The 15,637-nt window shown below is 39.8% G+C and overlaps 1 protein-coding gene across 2 annotated transcripts in view; it reads right to left on the bottom strand.

Annotated features, from left to right (window-relative positions):
• iqsec3a (IQ motif and Sec7 domain ArfGEF 3a) overlaps positions 1-15,637 on the bottom strand; it is a 131,392-nt gene that overhangs the window by 58,754 nt on the left and 57,001 nt on the right. For both annotated transcript variants that reach the window (XM_079622411.1, XM_079622412.1), the window contains exons 3-4: positions 11,797-12,271; positions 81-1,300 (exon numbers count right to left, since the gene is read on the bottom strand). In XM_079622411.1, coding sequence (XP_079478537.1) covers positions 81-1,300; positions 11,797-12,271 — 1,695 coding nt within the window. The remainder of the gene's footprint in view (positions 1-80; positions 1,301-11,796; positions 12,272-15,637) is intronic.

The raw sequence follows: 15,637 nt of genomic DNA, 5'->3' as shown, positions 1-15,637 counted from the left end.
CATTAGTCACTTTAAGCAAATGTGATGTAAAGAGTCAAGGGCCCTTATGATTATAGATAAAAGGTTATCATGGTACTCACATGTTGAAGAGGTTGAGACCAATACGATATAGGCGTTTTCGCATGACGTCAGTGGAGAGGGTAGGAGATTTGCAACTGGTTGGGTTTTCGCATTGGTATCTGGGCAAGCTAAGAATCATGGCCTGTAAAGCTTCTTTGGACGAGACCTCTGAAGTAGACCGGGCCGACGTGGATGTACTGCTGCTACTCATCTGCTCTGAGCTGTTGTCTGCTGTATCTGACTCGATACGTTTAGCTTCCAAAACTTCTACAATCGGGGTGACTGGTTTCTCTGCAACCTCTGGTGGAGACAAGGTTTCAGAGGTTATTGCTGTCTGTACTGGAATTGCTGGTTCTGGAAGTTCCTGTTTGTCCAGCACCAGAGGTGGTAGATCCTCCCCGAGTTCCTCCTCACTTGGTGGAGGGGCTGGGAAGTCGCCATCTGGTATTTCCTCAAAATCCAGCTCTGGAGGTGGAGGAGCTGGATCCTGGGGAGATGGTGGTGGCTGTCCATGTTGAGGTTGTTCATTTGCATAATTAAACAGTGGTTGCTGTGGACTCTCAGTAATTATGGCCCCCTGCTGGACACAATTACCAAGAGAAACAGAAGTGGAGGACTCCATAACGGAAGAGGACATGCGAAAGTTCTGGCTATCAATTTGAACTGTTACATCCCGGAAGGCCATCATCAGCTTGCTGGCACTCCGGGCCATATTCTCAGAGTTGTCTACTTGGCCTATTCCGCTATGGAATGTGGCAGGGTCCGTGAGGCCACCTTCTCCGACTGTCCCTGCCAAACCAGATGTGTCACCAGCTGCACTAAATGCCTCTGAGCTAAACTGGTAGGTGCCACCTTCTTGGAGTGAACACATGGTCTTCATGCTCCAGTTGCTAAGTGCATCATCAATGGATTTGGCAAGAGACTGGACTTGCTCATTGAAAGAATCTTCAAGATCAGTGAGGGAGCCTCCTACTGTGGTGGGCAGGGATGGGGACCGGACAAGGGGGATACTTGCTAAATTGCAGCCTTCAGCCAGCGCCCGTTCAGCTGAGATACCCTCTGTATTTTGCACCCGCACTTTTCGCAGGGAGATACGGCGTGGCAAACGACTTTCAAGGAGGGAGTTTCGGATCTTCTCAAAGTTTTTGCTGAGCTGATACTGACGAAAGGCTGTCTGAATCTTGCAAGCGGCGCGCCGTGAGATGAGGTGGCCCCCATATTTGTGCTCTAACATTTCGATCTGAAAAGAAAGAGATGAGAAACGATGTCAGATAAGACAACATTATGACAATCACAGAAAAATACCCACAGTAAGAGATTACAGCTTGAAATTAAATCAATAACAAGACTGACTGACTACAGATCATGACATGCTGAGACAAACCAATTTTCCAGTCTTCGACTTGCCGTTCATGCCAAAACTCTTAAAATATGCCAATGTATGCCAATGCACTGCATACAACAACCAAAGCAATACCTCACCATGAGTAAAAGTCTTGCAGCTGTGCATTTCCAGTTAATTAGACTACATTATATGGTTTGGCCATTAAAAATGGCTTCACTCACTACAACATTAATTTTGAATAAACATTTGATTAAATAATTTGTGGAGGTGAAAGGGTAGTCAAGACAGTCAAACTGTGCTTTGACCTTGCAGTACAAGAAGAATGTGTAGTGTAGTACATGATAATTTAGTCTAGACATTTACACAGCCAAAACTATGATATAGCTACACACATTCTTGAGATTATTTTCCAGCTTGTGTCCCTTGAAAAAGGAGCCGTTTTTGCAGAAAATAAACAAGCACTTTCAGAAATGATTCGATTTTGAGTACCAATTTGGTCAGAACAGTTTGGCTTTGCCTGCCACATTCAATCTATCCATCTATTTGCCAAAACGCGTGTCCTATTTAGGGTCAATAGGACACTGGAGCTAATTCCATTGTCTCGGGCCATAGGCAGTGCAACACCATAGGCAGTGGCCAGTCAATCACACGGCTTATTTAGTTGAAATGACAGAGTGCGGCATGCAACGTGCCATTTACGCACTAGAAATGTCCTGCCATTAGGGGCATATTAGCCACTGTCATCTTCTCCAATCATTTGGTTCTCTCTGCCTCTAATCATTGTCTAATAGACTGTGGCATCTAAAGTACGTTTCAGTTAAAAATAAGATGATAAATGACTTTATTTTGCCAAGATATATATTATTAAATGGTTTTATTTGTCACATTTTATTATTAAGATCGACAGATTTGTGCTGCATGCTCCAGCCTTTCATAGATTTCACTTTAAATGTTCCAGAAGGGGAGAGATATACCCGTAAAAGCCACAACATGAAAAGTGAAATTGCCATTGGAACTTTGGATTTGGCTGCCAAACAAGATTCAAATTTCACATTTGTTCACCACAGCCAGAGTAGGGCATTACATTATAACCAGACAGCAACTCTGTCTTGATAATATTCCATTTGTAGCCCCAATATTACTTTCTAAGCTGAAGGTAAAAGTATTCATTTGTACAAACAATCATGGATTCTTTCTAGAATGGTTTTGAAAGTGAATTCAAGACTCTAACTGATATCTGAAGCTGGATTTCACCAGTTAGTCTCCTTTTGTGTTTCCATCAGCTGTCAGTGGTCTTGTCCTTTCCTGGGTGAGCTCAGATTAGAGGTCATTCAAGTCCTGCCGTTTCAAAACGGTCTGATAAGACGGAGTGAGCTGATGCAATCAGTCACTTTTACGGATTCCAACTCCCTGAGAGAAGTTTGAATAACACCAGAAAGCCATTGTATCTTATCAATCTACATTTGTCTCAGACTAAGTTAGAAAGGAGAGATATGTCTGGGGAATATTAAGTTCTGAATAGGGCCTGAGTTTCTTTTCAGAAAAATCTATGAGCTGGGAACTATACTGCCTTCGACCATCATAGGTAGTTCATAACCTGCCTTTAATATTCATTATTTTACCCAGAACGTTCCATTGGTGCAGATGTACAACAATGGAACCTCTCTTCATAAGTAAATTTCAAACTTAATTTAAAGACTTGTTGCAACAAATCAGACTGCATTCGAGCATAACGCCTCAGACCTGGAACTTTATTGAAAGCAAGGGATGAAATACCAGTTGTGGCCTTGGACACACGATGGGTTTTCAAAAAGGATGCCACCATTTCCGATGTGTATTTTTTTATGTGCTTTGAAATATGATGGTGTATAAAATCAAGATTGGTGCCACTGTTTCACAGACCAGATATCTCTGACCATCAGTGCTATTCATTTTTTAGAGCTCTTGGAAAGTAAAGTAAAAGAATAGTTGAAACGCAATGAGATGACAAAGAGAGAGAGGGGAAACAAATTTGATTGCAGGGATCACAAAAAAACACTGATCGCCATAACCCTAAGGTGTGGAAAGAACACCATAGAAAAACAAGTCTGTAACAGAGCAGGGGCATGAAAGAGGGTGAGAGCATAAGACAAAGAGACAAGAAAGCGTGTAACGAATGCAGTCCTGCTGCAAATCCACCCATTAACCAGCTGTCAGGTCCATTCCCGATCACTTCACTAAGCGGCGCCTTGGAGAGAGATCATTCCGAAACCACTGCAGCCGTAAAGGAAGGAGGTATAGCAATGACACTGCTCCCTATCAACTCAGCCCAGGCAAATCAGACTTGACAGCTGGATCAGCACTCTGTCCAAGCCCACTTTTTCACTATCCCAGCAGAAAATGACATATCATACATATCCAAACAAGACAGGCCTACATAGACTACACAAGAAAGGTGGTAGAGGTGGGTGTTAAACAGAAATCTCACGATACCGTTAAAATCCGACCCCAACTAGACCCCTATGCGATTCCCCTGGCTGAAAGAACTTTTTGGGGTATTCCATTTGTTTTCTAATTAGAAATCCTAAAATATACCAGTCATCAATGCTAACACAGTGTGAAATTAAACACTTTGTCGTTTCGTTTTGATTACGGCTTCCATTTCGAAATCCGACAAGCTAGCCGGCTAAGCTAGCATACACTAAGCAAGATGTTGATAATGTAATATTGAAATCAAAGGGCACCCACAAGAAAAGGCTCAATTGATCTTAGCTGCTTTCTGTCACATATCTGTTCATATTTTGGTGCTTGACATTAGTTTCTCATTTGCATTGATTTGTGTCTCAAGGATACATGTATATTTATGAGGCCATCAGCGTAAGACAGGATAATCAAAGGTCTCATTGGGAAGTTAGGCATACCTTCATTAGCATAAAGAGGCAATCACACAGAAGAGGTGCTGTAGTAGTTATCTATGGAACCATCAGCCTCTGAGAGATCGTGTCTAGAGTCACTAAAGCCAGATTATCAGCACTCAGACACCCTCTGAGGGAGCTGACTTTGCTGACAGTGGATCATGGCTCAAAGCATTTAGCTGAGCATTTCAGCCTTGTCAGTCAGGAGAGTTCTAAAAGGATAGAAAGCCATTGTAAAATAGCAATGAATGCACACACCTGTGACCGCATTGGAATTCCTAATAGATGTTCCCACATCTTTTTTTTAAAGCATCCACGCCCTCACAGAACTTGTAACCACAATTTGTAAACGTAGAATTTCCGGAAAGTCCTCATTTCATAGCGATAATTTCAGCATGAGCAACTGCTAATACAAACTCTGATATGCTACACAAATAGCATATCTTAGCATACCTGTAGCAGATCTATACAGGAGGAGCTGGGGAGGGTGGAGGGTTTCAGAGGAACTTTGAAAGTGTGCTGCAAACTGCTATAGCAAATGATAATCAGCTATATAAATGTTGAGCAGCGAGCTCATTGGCTGCAGATGCGACAGGAACCAATCAGCTTGTGCCAAGTAGTAAGCGATGTAAATGTCATCAGGTTGCGTTAAGGACCAATCAGCCTGCGCCATCTTGAGTTTCATGACAGAACTTGGTATATACTTATACTTTTAGTGATGATGTATTTTTTCACTTATATTAATTATAATTTTGTGGGATATATCGAATAATCATCGCGAGAAATGACAAATTGTGACAAAAAATAAATATTTGCTAGAATGAGAAATAAATAATTATATTTCATATCACTAAAGAGTCTAAAAGACTGCAGAATTACTTGTATTATTTTAATTGTTTTATTTCTCTTTTTTATAAATAAAGTCTGAATTTTTTTATCTAATAATAGACTTAATCTGTTTTGTTCGTGTATCTGAGGGGAAAAAAGGTAATAGCTTGAGATGCGTGTCACGAAAATTATACACATACCAAAAATTACTAAAGATGATCGCAAAAGGGCTTTACTGTGCTCACTTCAAAATATGAATATCAGACTGGTTAAAAAAAAATCAGAAAACACAGTAACAAAGATAGGAGAGGGAAGACAGGATAAGATCTATTTTCACTGTTCTCAGCGCCCAATTTGCTAATCCAACTTTTTCGTTTTTTTGAAACATCAGCAGTTCAGGGACGCAAGTGCACATAAACACATCAAACTTTCCTGTGTGTGTCGCTGCTTGGAAAGTCTGTCAGAAAGTTTTGCAGAGGGGATTCGGATTAGTTCTATTTATAAAACGGTGGGCTGAGATATGGACCCATTTCTCATGAATACCCATTTTTCATTAGCATGGGTTTCTCTGAGTGATTATAGTAAGAGGAAGTTCAAACTAATGCATCGCATGCTAAAGATTATCTGCAATGCTGAGAGAGAAAAAAAAAGATAAACAGTGTTTGATTTTTTACTCCAAGATGGATGCCCTTGGCCTTCGTGGAAGTCTCTGGAGCACATGTGAAAACCAATTACTATAGGAGAAGACAGGAATTCTCTTGAAAGGGTTGTGAACATGATCAGTCAGTAATGTCCTAATCCTGAGTGGCATTGGACATAAGTTCTAGCAAGCTGACTAATGTGCGTCAATGAAGACCTGGAGTAAAGCACTCTACTGACTAAACTTGTTCAACAACCAGCTGATTGTATTCATAAATACATGACATGAAAAAAATAAAATGCCAACAGTCTCAGCTCTGATAATTTTTCAGCGCTGGGAGTTGGTCATTTTATGTGTGAACAAAGCCATAACAGTAACACTTTGAGCTTGTGCAAGCACAGTACACTCTGATACAAGTCTAATGCCAAAAAGATTGAGAATATCCCAGCTGATTCTGCTGGTTAGGTCATTTCTCCCGGATGACATATTGGTGGTGAAGTGTGAATATGTACTAAGCGCAGCTGTGGCTTTCTGACTCCAATATTCGCAATATAGCTTAAAATTCTCTGTTAACACTTTATTTCACTAGTCCACTTTAGACATTCTACTAACTATAAGTAACTTTGCAACTATATGTCAACTACCAGTCATTATTAGTAGACTGTCTGCTTAATATCTTGTAACACTTTATTTTGATGCTCCCCAACAGATATTCTACCAACCATAAGCACTTTTGCAAATATGTCAACTTCTTCTACTAACCCTAACCCTAACCTAACATTCTTTTGATTAAATTTAAGCAAAACAAACGACTCAAACGACATCCGATGCATACTCGATATCAAGAACACATCCAGGTACTTTCATGTGTCCTCTGTACTTGAGTTCTTGAGTATTGGAATTGAACTTCGACGGTTGAAGCAGACGTAGTACGAGAACACAAGAATGCACGATCGAACAGACTTTTCGTTTTTCTGTTTTTCCTTTCTGTCTCCTCGGTTGTTTGAACTATGTTTACATTTGCCGTCATAGTTACTCATTTTTTGATTGATTAGCCTCAACCCTTGTTTCCTTCCTCAGTTAGCCTGACTATAGGCTATATAGTCCTCAGTTTTAGTTGTTCTTTTTTTGTCCACTCTCGTAAGTTGTTTAGTGGTTTGGTTTGGGTTATTAAAAGTTACTGCCTTGCTTAGATCCTGCCTCAACTCTTCATTCCTGAAACCACTGCTGACACTAAGCAAGATACATGTGCAGTTGTGTTTCAGATAAATCTGTGTACATGTGAGAGAGAGAGAGAGAGAGAGAGAGAGAGAGAGAGAGAGAGAGAGAGAGAGAGAGAGAGAGAGAGATGCTAGTATTCTTTAGTACTAATCCGCAGTGTCAGACTCTGCACCCTTATCTGCCTTCAGTAGAGATTTCACACCTCTACAGACAGAAGATCAATGCCGACACACAAAGAACCATAAAAGTGAATGCATATACTCAACTTCTCAAGCTCAAATGCTGGCACACACACACACGTGCCTTTACATAGCACCGTGTCTTTTACACTGCAGCCACATTCACATCAACACATCGATTTCAGTACATCTACATGCCAAGGGCTTGATTGGTAATCTGGCATACCGGCCATTTTCCCTGTGGGCCGACACTTTCTATGAAGTAATAAACAGTGCAAGTGGCTTGATTCAGATTTGACTCCGATTTTTTTTTTTATACAGTCGTGTGATTTTGGAACATTACAGGTTGTTGTGAATCTAGCTGAAAACCGCCGCGACTATGTAAATACATGATGAGGTAAATTGGAAATCGCCAATACACACAACTATAGTTTGTATACAAGCTTGTCAATCCAGCACCACCACCTTTATAGTAATTTACCTAACAGTGAAGAAATAATGTGTTTTGGTGGTCACTTAGATTAGGGTCCAATTCTCACTATTAACTAATTATTAATTACGACATTTGCCTCAATAAACTCCTAATTACTGCTTATTAATATTTAGTAAGGTAGTTGTTAAGTTTAGGTGTTGGGTAGGATTAAACGATATGGTAATGCAGAAAAAGGCATTAATATGAGCTTTATAAGTATTAATAAACAGCCAATATCCTCATAATATGCATGTTAATAAACAACTGGTTAATAGTGACAATTGGACCCTAAACTAAAGTGTTACTGTTTTGGCAGAAATGTATTTATTAAAAATGATCTAACAGGTCAATAAAACTACAGTTAAACTCTGGATTCTAGAACCATGGAAAATTACAGTAGGGCAATTGAAGTATAACTTAACAAAATAGCTTTAAAGCCTATAGGTCCCATGGATTAAGGACAAGCTTTTTTCTTTTTCAATTTGTTGTATGAATTATAGTTCTGATGAATTTTAATTGAAGTAAAATGTTAATTCAATGAGACCCTCATGAAAGATAGATATGTCTTACATAAATTAGGTGTTAACTCTTCACAAATGTTATTGTTTTAAAAGGGGTATTTCAACCCAAAATGTCATGGTTTACTCCGTGGAACATAAAGGGAAATCATTTGAGTCTGTTTTTTGTTCTGTCCATAAAATAGAAGTCAATCAAAAGGATTTTGGCTGCCAACATTCTTCAAAATATCTTCTTTTGTGTTTCACAGAAGAAAGAAAGTCATACAGGTTTGTAATGTCATGAGGGCGAGTAGCATTTAATAGCAGTAAATGTACTTTACGGCATCCTAGCTCAAAATCAAGTGCATGTCAAGTGCATTTCTATGTGACAAAAGTGCAATATTAAATTTGTTAACTGCGTTTGCAGTACATTCAATTATTATTTGTCCCTTTCGTAGTTTTATTTATTCACTCCAATTTAAGGACCTAACCCAACCTAGCCCTGCACATGCCACTTATGACTATATTGCCATGCCCTATTTGCTATTACATGAAATTGTATCGTCATTTTACTTATAACCAGCTTACTTAACTTATAATTATAATCTGCTTACTGCCATGACAAAGAACTTCATCACCACCACAGCTTCCTTCCCGCATAAACATATAGTCATTACATTACCATGGCTACTGATTTCACTGTACTACTATGACTGTACTATGTCTGCTACGACTGTAGACGGTTGTGGATTGTGATTGGCTCGTTTAACAGACAAAGCCAGCTGCTTCTCTGTGATTTGAACCTATGACTTACAATATATAATATAGTGATGTGTATAATGCCCAAATTGTAACATATGTACATCAATAACATGGTAATATACTTAAATAATGCATTAGTGAGGTACTCAGAACCCAAATTATCTTATAGCATACATAGAAATCTGTATGTACTTTATATGAAAGTGCAAGAAAGCAGCGGATGCAGTGTGGATGGTATTAACCAATTTTATATTGGCTATTGATATGTTACATCACACGTCTGAGCACTTCGTCAACCTGAAAAAGGCAAAATGCATTTTTCTGGTAGGCTGAGGTGTCACGGAACATGCAGGAACAAATCTTTCTGTTGGAAGGATGTATGAATAAATAAATAAAAACGTGCCAAATTACGAAATAGTTTTTGCATCCATTAGTTGGGTTTATTGTCACACTGCATGGGTTAACCCTGGCATTAAACAACCTTTAATTGAATGAATGAATGAATGAATGAATGAATGAATGAATGAATGAATGAATGAATGAATGAATGAATGAATGAATGGATGGATGGATGGATGGATGGATGGATGGATGGATGAATGGATGAATGAATGAATAAATGGATGAATTAATTAATACCTACCTACATACCTACCTACCTATCAATTAAATATAATATGTTGCACACAATTAATAGTAAAAATGGCCTTTTCAACCTGGAATTTTAGATTGAATGAATGAATGAATGAATGAATGAATGAATGAATGAATGAATGAATGAATGAACGAACGAACGAACGAACGAACGAACGAACGAACGAACGAACGAATGAATGCCTACCTACATACATGTACCTACCTATCAATTAAATGTAATATGTTGCATGCAATTAATAGTAAAAAAATAAAAAAAAAAACTTTCGACAAATTTCTCGATTTGAACCATGACAATTTCAACCTGGAATAATGAGTGAACAATGAGTGAGTGAGTGAGTGAGTGAGTGAGTGAGTGAGTGAGTGAGTGAGTGAGTGAGTGAGTGAGTGAGTGAGTGAGTGAATTAATTAATTAATTAATTAATTAATTAATTAATTAATTAATTAATTTGCAAAACCGTAGCAATACTTAGATATAGCTCTTGTGACTTCTAGTGTTACAATTAGCCCCAGCATAAGCTATATGTAATCATGTTTACTTTTATACTAAATTATCTGTTACTCTACCCTTTCAGAATGTATTTCTATTTAGATATGAGTTGACTTTGCACTGATAGCAAAAGCAGAATGAATCACTGTCAGGCATTTTGTGATGCAAACATAATTCTATTAGATAATTCTCAGCAAAAAAAAAACAAAACAACGGGGGATGGGGAATGCAATTCACATTATGAACACTCAGCAAGAAAATGACAACAAATGAGGGATGGGTTTTTTAAGGGCACCTCTGTGTTACCATGACAACACAACCTTCTCATCCTTCCTCTCCCATCCATCTCCCTTGCTGTCGCTTTTGCCCTCTCTATCTCTGTCATCTCAATCTACTTCTCTCCCATGTGCAATTCCCAAGAGGCTCTGGTAGCCCCTGAAAAAGGCTGCCTTGGTGTTTTCTGTTCAGTCTTTAAAGTATTGTAAAGAAACATGTTTGTGCTCTAATTAAGCCACATATATATAACTCTGTTCCAAAACATAGCAAGCTGTCATGAAGTCTAATGTCTACATAGGCTATATCATAATCATGTCTAATTTGGAACATTATAGCCTACATAGGCAGCAATTTCACACACTATTCAAAAAGTATAGTTTCTGTAATCAGTGTAGGAGACTAAACTCACAATAGATTCCAATAAATGTTGACATTAGCATGTTGCTAAGCTAACAATGTGACACTAAGCATATAAATAAAAATTAAAATTGGGGAAAATAGTGAACATTTAATTAGATAACTGCTATTAATATAAACACGTTTGATTACTGAATGAAAGAAATTTGTAATCCGCATTTTTACACGACTCATCCACCATCTTGCTTGTTGCAATGGATTTTGGTATTCAGCCAAATGAGTTTATCATAGTACAAGCATAATCATGCTTCCTACCTTGTGGTACGGCTGTTGCATATTGTGCACACCTATGATTTCTTAAAATGCTGTTTGAGTAGGCAGTTCACTGTGTTTTGTAACAGAACTAGAGACGTTTCATCTACTCTGTCCCCAAACGATTCAAAAAGAATGACAGGAAGGCCTGCATGGAATCTGTGAATCTTGCAGAACGCCCCGCAGAATTCTCTCACTTGCGCTTATAAAACATTGTTAGCTAATTTGAAGTGCATGGAGACATTTACAAAGAATGTGTTCTTGCATTTCATCTTTCTTTTTTTCTTCATAGTTGACCTTTGTAAACATTTGTATGTGTTTGGTCATGAGTGTCATGCTTCTAAATTGCTGTGTCAAATTAAAAGTTTAAATTAATAGTTTTAATAACCTTTAATGTATTGGATTATTTTAAGAGTGTATTGCTGTAAATGTGGCTGTGTACGCACCTTCTGTTTAATTCCGTTTAATGCAAGAACACATCTTGAGTGAACGGCCTCCGAGACTCTTTAGTTCCGTTAAACACATTTTACCAAATTTCCACATAATTCAGAACAGATTCCATGAGGGCTTTGAGATAAGTTAGAAAGCTGATGGAGATAGTAATGGATGCGTATGAGATGAGGATGGGTGATCAACCTGTAAACATCCAACTTCAATAAGGCCCAGCGCCCTGTACCAGCTTCAACACACTCCAACACACTCAGCCACTAAAAAGCAACCATCGGACGCACAGCAGCCAATCCTCAAGAGCCTGAAGCACACATTCACACGTCCTCAAGACCGCAACCCCACAGTGCCTTGCTCCCTACCTGCTTGTTTTTGAGGTCGAGCGAGAGTTCATAGTCGGAGGTGGTGGAGTGGCAGCATGCTCCATTCCTCTGTACTCTGATTGGTGAAGCAGTGTGATGTAAGCTTGGCCTCCTTCCGGTGCCTCCCGTACTTGCTGCTTCCCTCTCCTGCTCCTCGGGCTCCTTTTTCAGCTCCTCCTGTATTGGTTGATGCAGTTGCTCTTGAGGTTTTTCTTCCTCCTGCTCTATCTCTTGTGCCATCACCTCTTCCTTCTCCACTTCTGGACTCTCTCTCTCTTGAGGTTCACCTCCATCTCCATCTCCATCTTGATCCTCATCTCCCCCTCCTGCATCGACAGATGTCACAGTGCTCCCTGCAACCTGAGGTTCTTCCACCTGGACCTCGGGCTGGGAGGCACTGGTGGTGGTCACCTCGGGCGATGGCGATGCGGCAGGTGATGGTGTTGCAATGGGAGAAGGGGAGGGTGGCTCTTCACTGCGGAAAGGAGGAGAAAACGAAGAGTCAGCCTGCAGCCCAGGCACCATTTGACCTTGTCCTCCAGCTCAGGGGGGGGCGTGGCCTGGATGGGTCAATGCCAATCTCTCCCTCCCTTTTCTCTCATCAACTGTGCCCTTCGGGCAAAGAGAAAGAGATGAAGCGATTGTCTTGGGGTTGTAGCCCCTACTGTCCATTCCAGGATGGACTCGAGAGTTACCAGACAACCAGAAGGGGGAGGATGGGACACACAGTGACTTTGCAACACCCAACATGACACACACAGACATGACAGACACAGTCATGCAGCTATCAGTGTGTTAAATGTATTGCTCTTCTGTGGTGTTGTTCTGTGACCTATGGTACAGTAGCTATGGAATTTTTCAGGCTAACTCACCGGAATCCCGCAAATCTTATGGACCTCTATGAGATGGAGCCCCACCCACAAACCAGTGTCAATTTAGAGTCAACTTTACAATAACAGTGAGAAGCTTTTGAGCCCTCGGAATGGTCCTGTCAGAGAAAGCAACAGTCAGTTGACTACAGATGTTAGGAAACTCAGCATGACACCTCAAAATTGTCGCATATCTAATAAATATGCCAAGAAAGCTTTCAAATCATTAGGCTGCATGTTAATGTAGATACTGTAAATACATTAAAAGACTAAGTTGACCTTTGTGTGGTGTCATGCCAGTTAATAATAATTCGTTACATTTATATAGCGCTTTTCTAGGTACTCAAAGCGCTTTACATATGGAAGGTGGGAAATCTCCTCAACCACCACCAGTTAGCTTCCTTTGCAGTGTAAATATGACAAATTGTACCGGAATTTAATGGGCTAATTCTCCCATGAAGGGCTGTGAGGTTGTCCCATAATTGAGTGGCCTACCTTTAGCCCTGGAGTTAAGTCTCTACAAGCCTTATGGGATGTAGATGACAGTATAGGGGCTTTTATTTTGCTTTTGTAATGGGACCGTGGATCTCTCGGCTTTCATCACCCTCTCTGTTTTAACTCCCCTCTTTCTCCATGTCACATTAGATCACTCTCTCCATTTATATCCACCCCTGTTTTTTCTTTCTAGGTTCTACCCTTTCAGTCCCTTGCGCCCTCTACCCACTCACATGTTTCTTTCTTTAAGCATGGGCGAGTGCGACTGCGTATGTGTGGTGTGTGAAGCACTGAGAGACATTAGGAGCACTCAGGGCCTGTATGCATTTGTCTAAGCACAGTCTAATATCACAGAGTGCTAGTGGTCCGGGACAGGTCATAGTTCTGCACACAGACAAGCTTTTAAAAGGCTCTGCTGGCATCAATGTATGCATGAAGCAGCAAAACTCAATTATCTTTCTATCCATGACAAGGAAATTGGGGCGACAAAGCAAAAAAAAAAAAAAAAACTGCTGATTGTAAATGGATTTGATGTTTGATAGGCAATGTTTTTCTAGAGAACAGCAAGCAAGGATGGCACAGAGATTTGAGGGAGGGGGGATATGTGCCCCCCACATAGTTTGGAAGGGAGCGAACTGAAAATAATTTAGCATTAATTAAAAATGGCCAAACCCTCAAAAAGTTAGCGAGATGCCTACCTAGACAATATTAAGGCATTATAAATCCACTCCTGTTATCAAGGCCAAAAGGTAGGATCTTCTAAGATACTTTTGTTTGGCCAAAATCTAAGGCAGCACTGCATACATGAGAGGCCAATCCCAGAATGCATTGCAATGAGTACTGGGGAAAAATGTAAGTAAAAGTTAGCAGAAACTAGAGATACATTTAGAAATTTTAAATCTACTTACCCTTTGTCATTTGATACCAAACGGATATTAACAAAAAATGACTATGTTAACCACCATTTGTGGGCAGCATGCATTTTTTAAGCGTATTAGAGTGCTGCTATTAAAGTCAAGATGCTAGCATGCTAGCATCTTGACTAGTTGTCTGATGCCCAGATATGCTGCCAAATAGAGTGTTTGAAAACTTATGAGGTTCCATTGTGATTAGGATGCTGACTTCAAAGGTAGCTGTATATGTGGTACTGTAGATACACTGTAGATACCAATGCAGCTTACTAGGTTTTAGAGCAGACTTTTTCAGCAAAACAGAACTGAGTTGTCACTATTTCAAAATATGATACATTTCCTTGCTGGTCTGGTGGACACCAGTGCATTTACAGTAAAAGCACCAAACATCCAACCAAAAACCTCCCTCTAACTAACAAACCAACATATTCAAACATGGAAGGGGTTTAAAAGCTTGTATCCAGGAATCAAGCTAGAAATATTGGGAAAGTAAGACTCACAGTCACAAGACATATGTTGGAAATGGTTCGCGGAGTACAGTGCCTGTATCTTATTTCAACATGCGTTGTAGCGTCGCTGGCGGGATTGAAAGGGGCGATAAGGATCAACTCCTTCCAGAAATGGCTAAGGCGATAAGACAGGAGTCAGTGAGCACGAAATCAGAACATTACAGGCGGCGTATGCAGCAAGGCACACACACACACACACAGGATATCCCCAAGGGGGGAAAGGATTGGAGGAATAAAAGTGAAAAGTGGAGAGCTTGTTCAGGGAGAAAATACTGCTAATCCATTCATCCTCTGAATACGGGAAAAAAAACACTTGTTCAGGCTCAGCAATGGATAATTCTGCATATAAGTTACATATTAGAATATGCAGGCTTACAACACAGACAGCACAAATGTTTCCAAAGTATTTTAGATCCCGTTTAAAACAAATTAAATAGCACTCATCTACTTTGGAATGGCAATCGATGGATGAACATGCCTCTTGCCCGCATTAGGGTGTAGTAACAGTAGGATTCAGGACCAGTAAGATTTTAATGCTGGTGGGGATACCCAGTGCTAAAGACATAGAAAAGTGACCAAGAGGTTCACTTTTAGTGATCTTATTTAGGGCAAAATCTTAGACTGACATGGAGGACACAGGATGTATTGCTTGTCATTTTATTAGGTTGGTACAAAGTGTACAACATCAACAAATCACGCACAGAAATACTCCGAATACTTAATTTATTAAGAAAAAATTAGGTTTATTTATTGTCATTTGTGAACTGTGTAAAAGCGGAACTATCGTATCCCAGATTAATTTGCAGACTATAAGGCTATGTCGAGTCCTGCAAAAAGTATATGTGGCACTTTCAAAACATTATTCTGTTTGTTTGAGCATCCCATCCAGCCAAACACACCAATATTATCTCAATTAATGCTATAAGTTTGGGCCAGGGCTACATGTTTGTCCAAATAATGGCATTTTGCAATTCTGTTTGGTTCCATTGGAGGCACGGAAACATACAAGTTCACACTTGTGGTTCGGTTCTCTTGGTTCTTTTGGTTCTGACCAAAA

The sequence above is a fragment of the Phoxinus phoxinus genome (assembly GCF_949152265.1).
Source record: "Phoxinus phoxinus genome assembly, chromosome: 9".
Taxonomy (NCBI): Eukaryota; Metazoa; Chordata; class Actinopteri; order Cypriniformes; family Leuciscidae; genus Phoxinus; species Phoxinus phoxinus.
The sequence above is the reverse complement of the archived record's forward strand: the minus strand, read 5'-3'. Positions and strand labels throughout refer to the sequence as shown.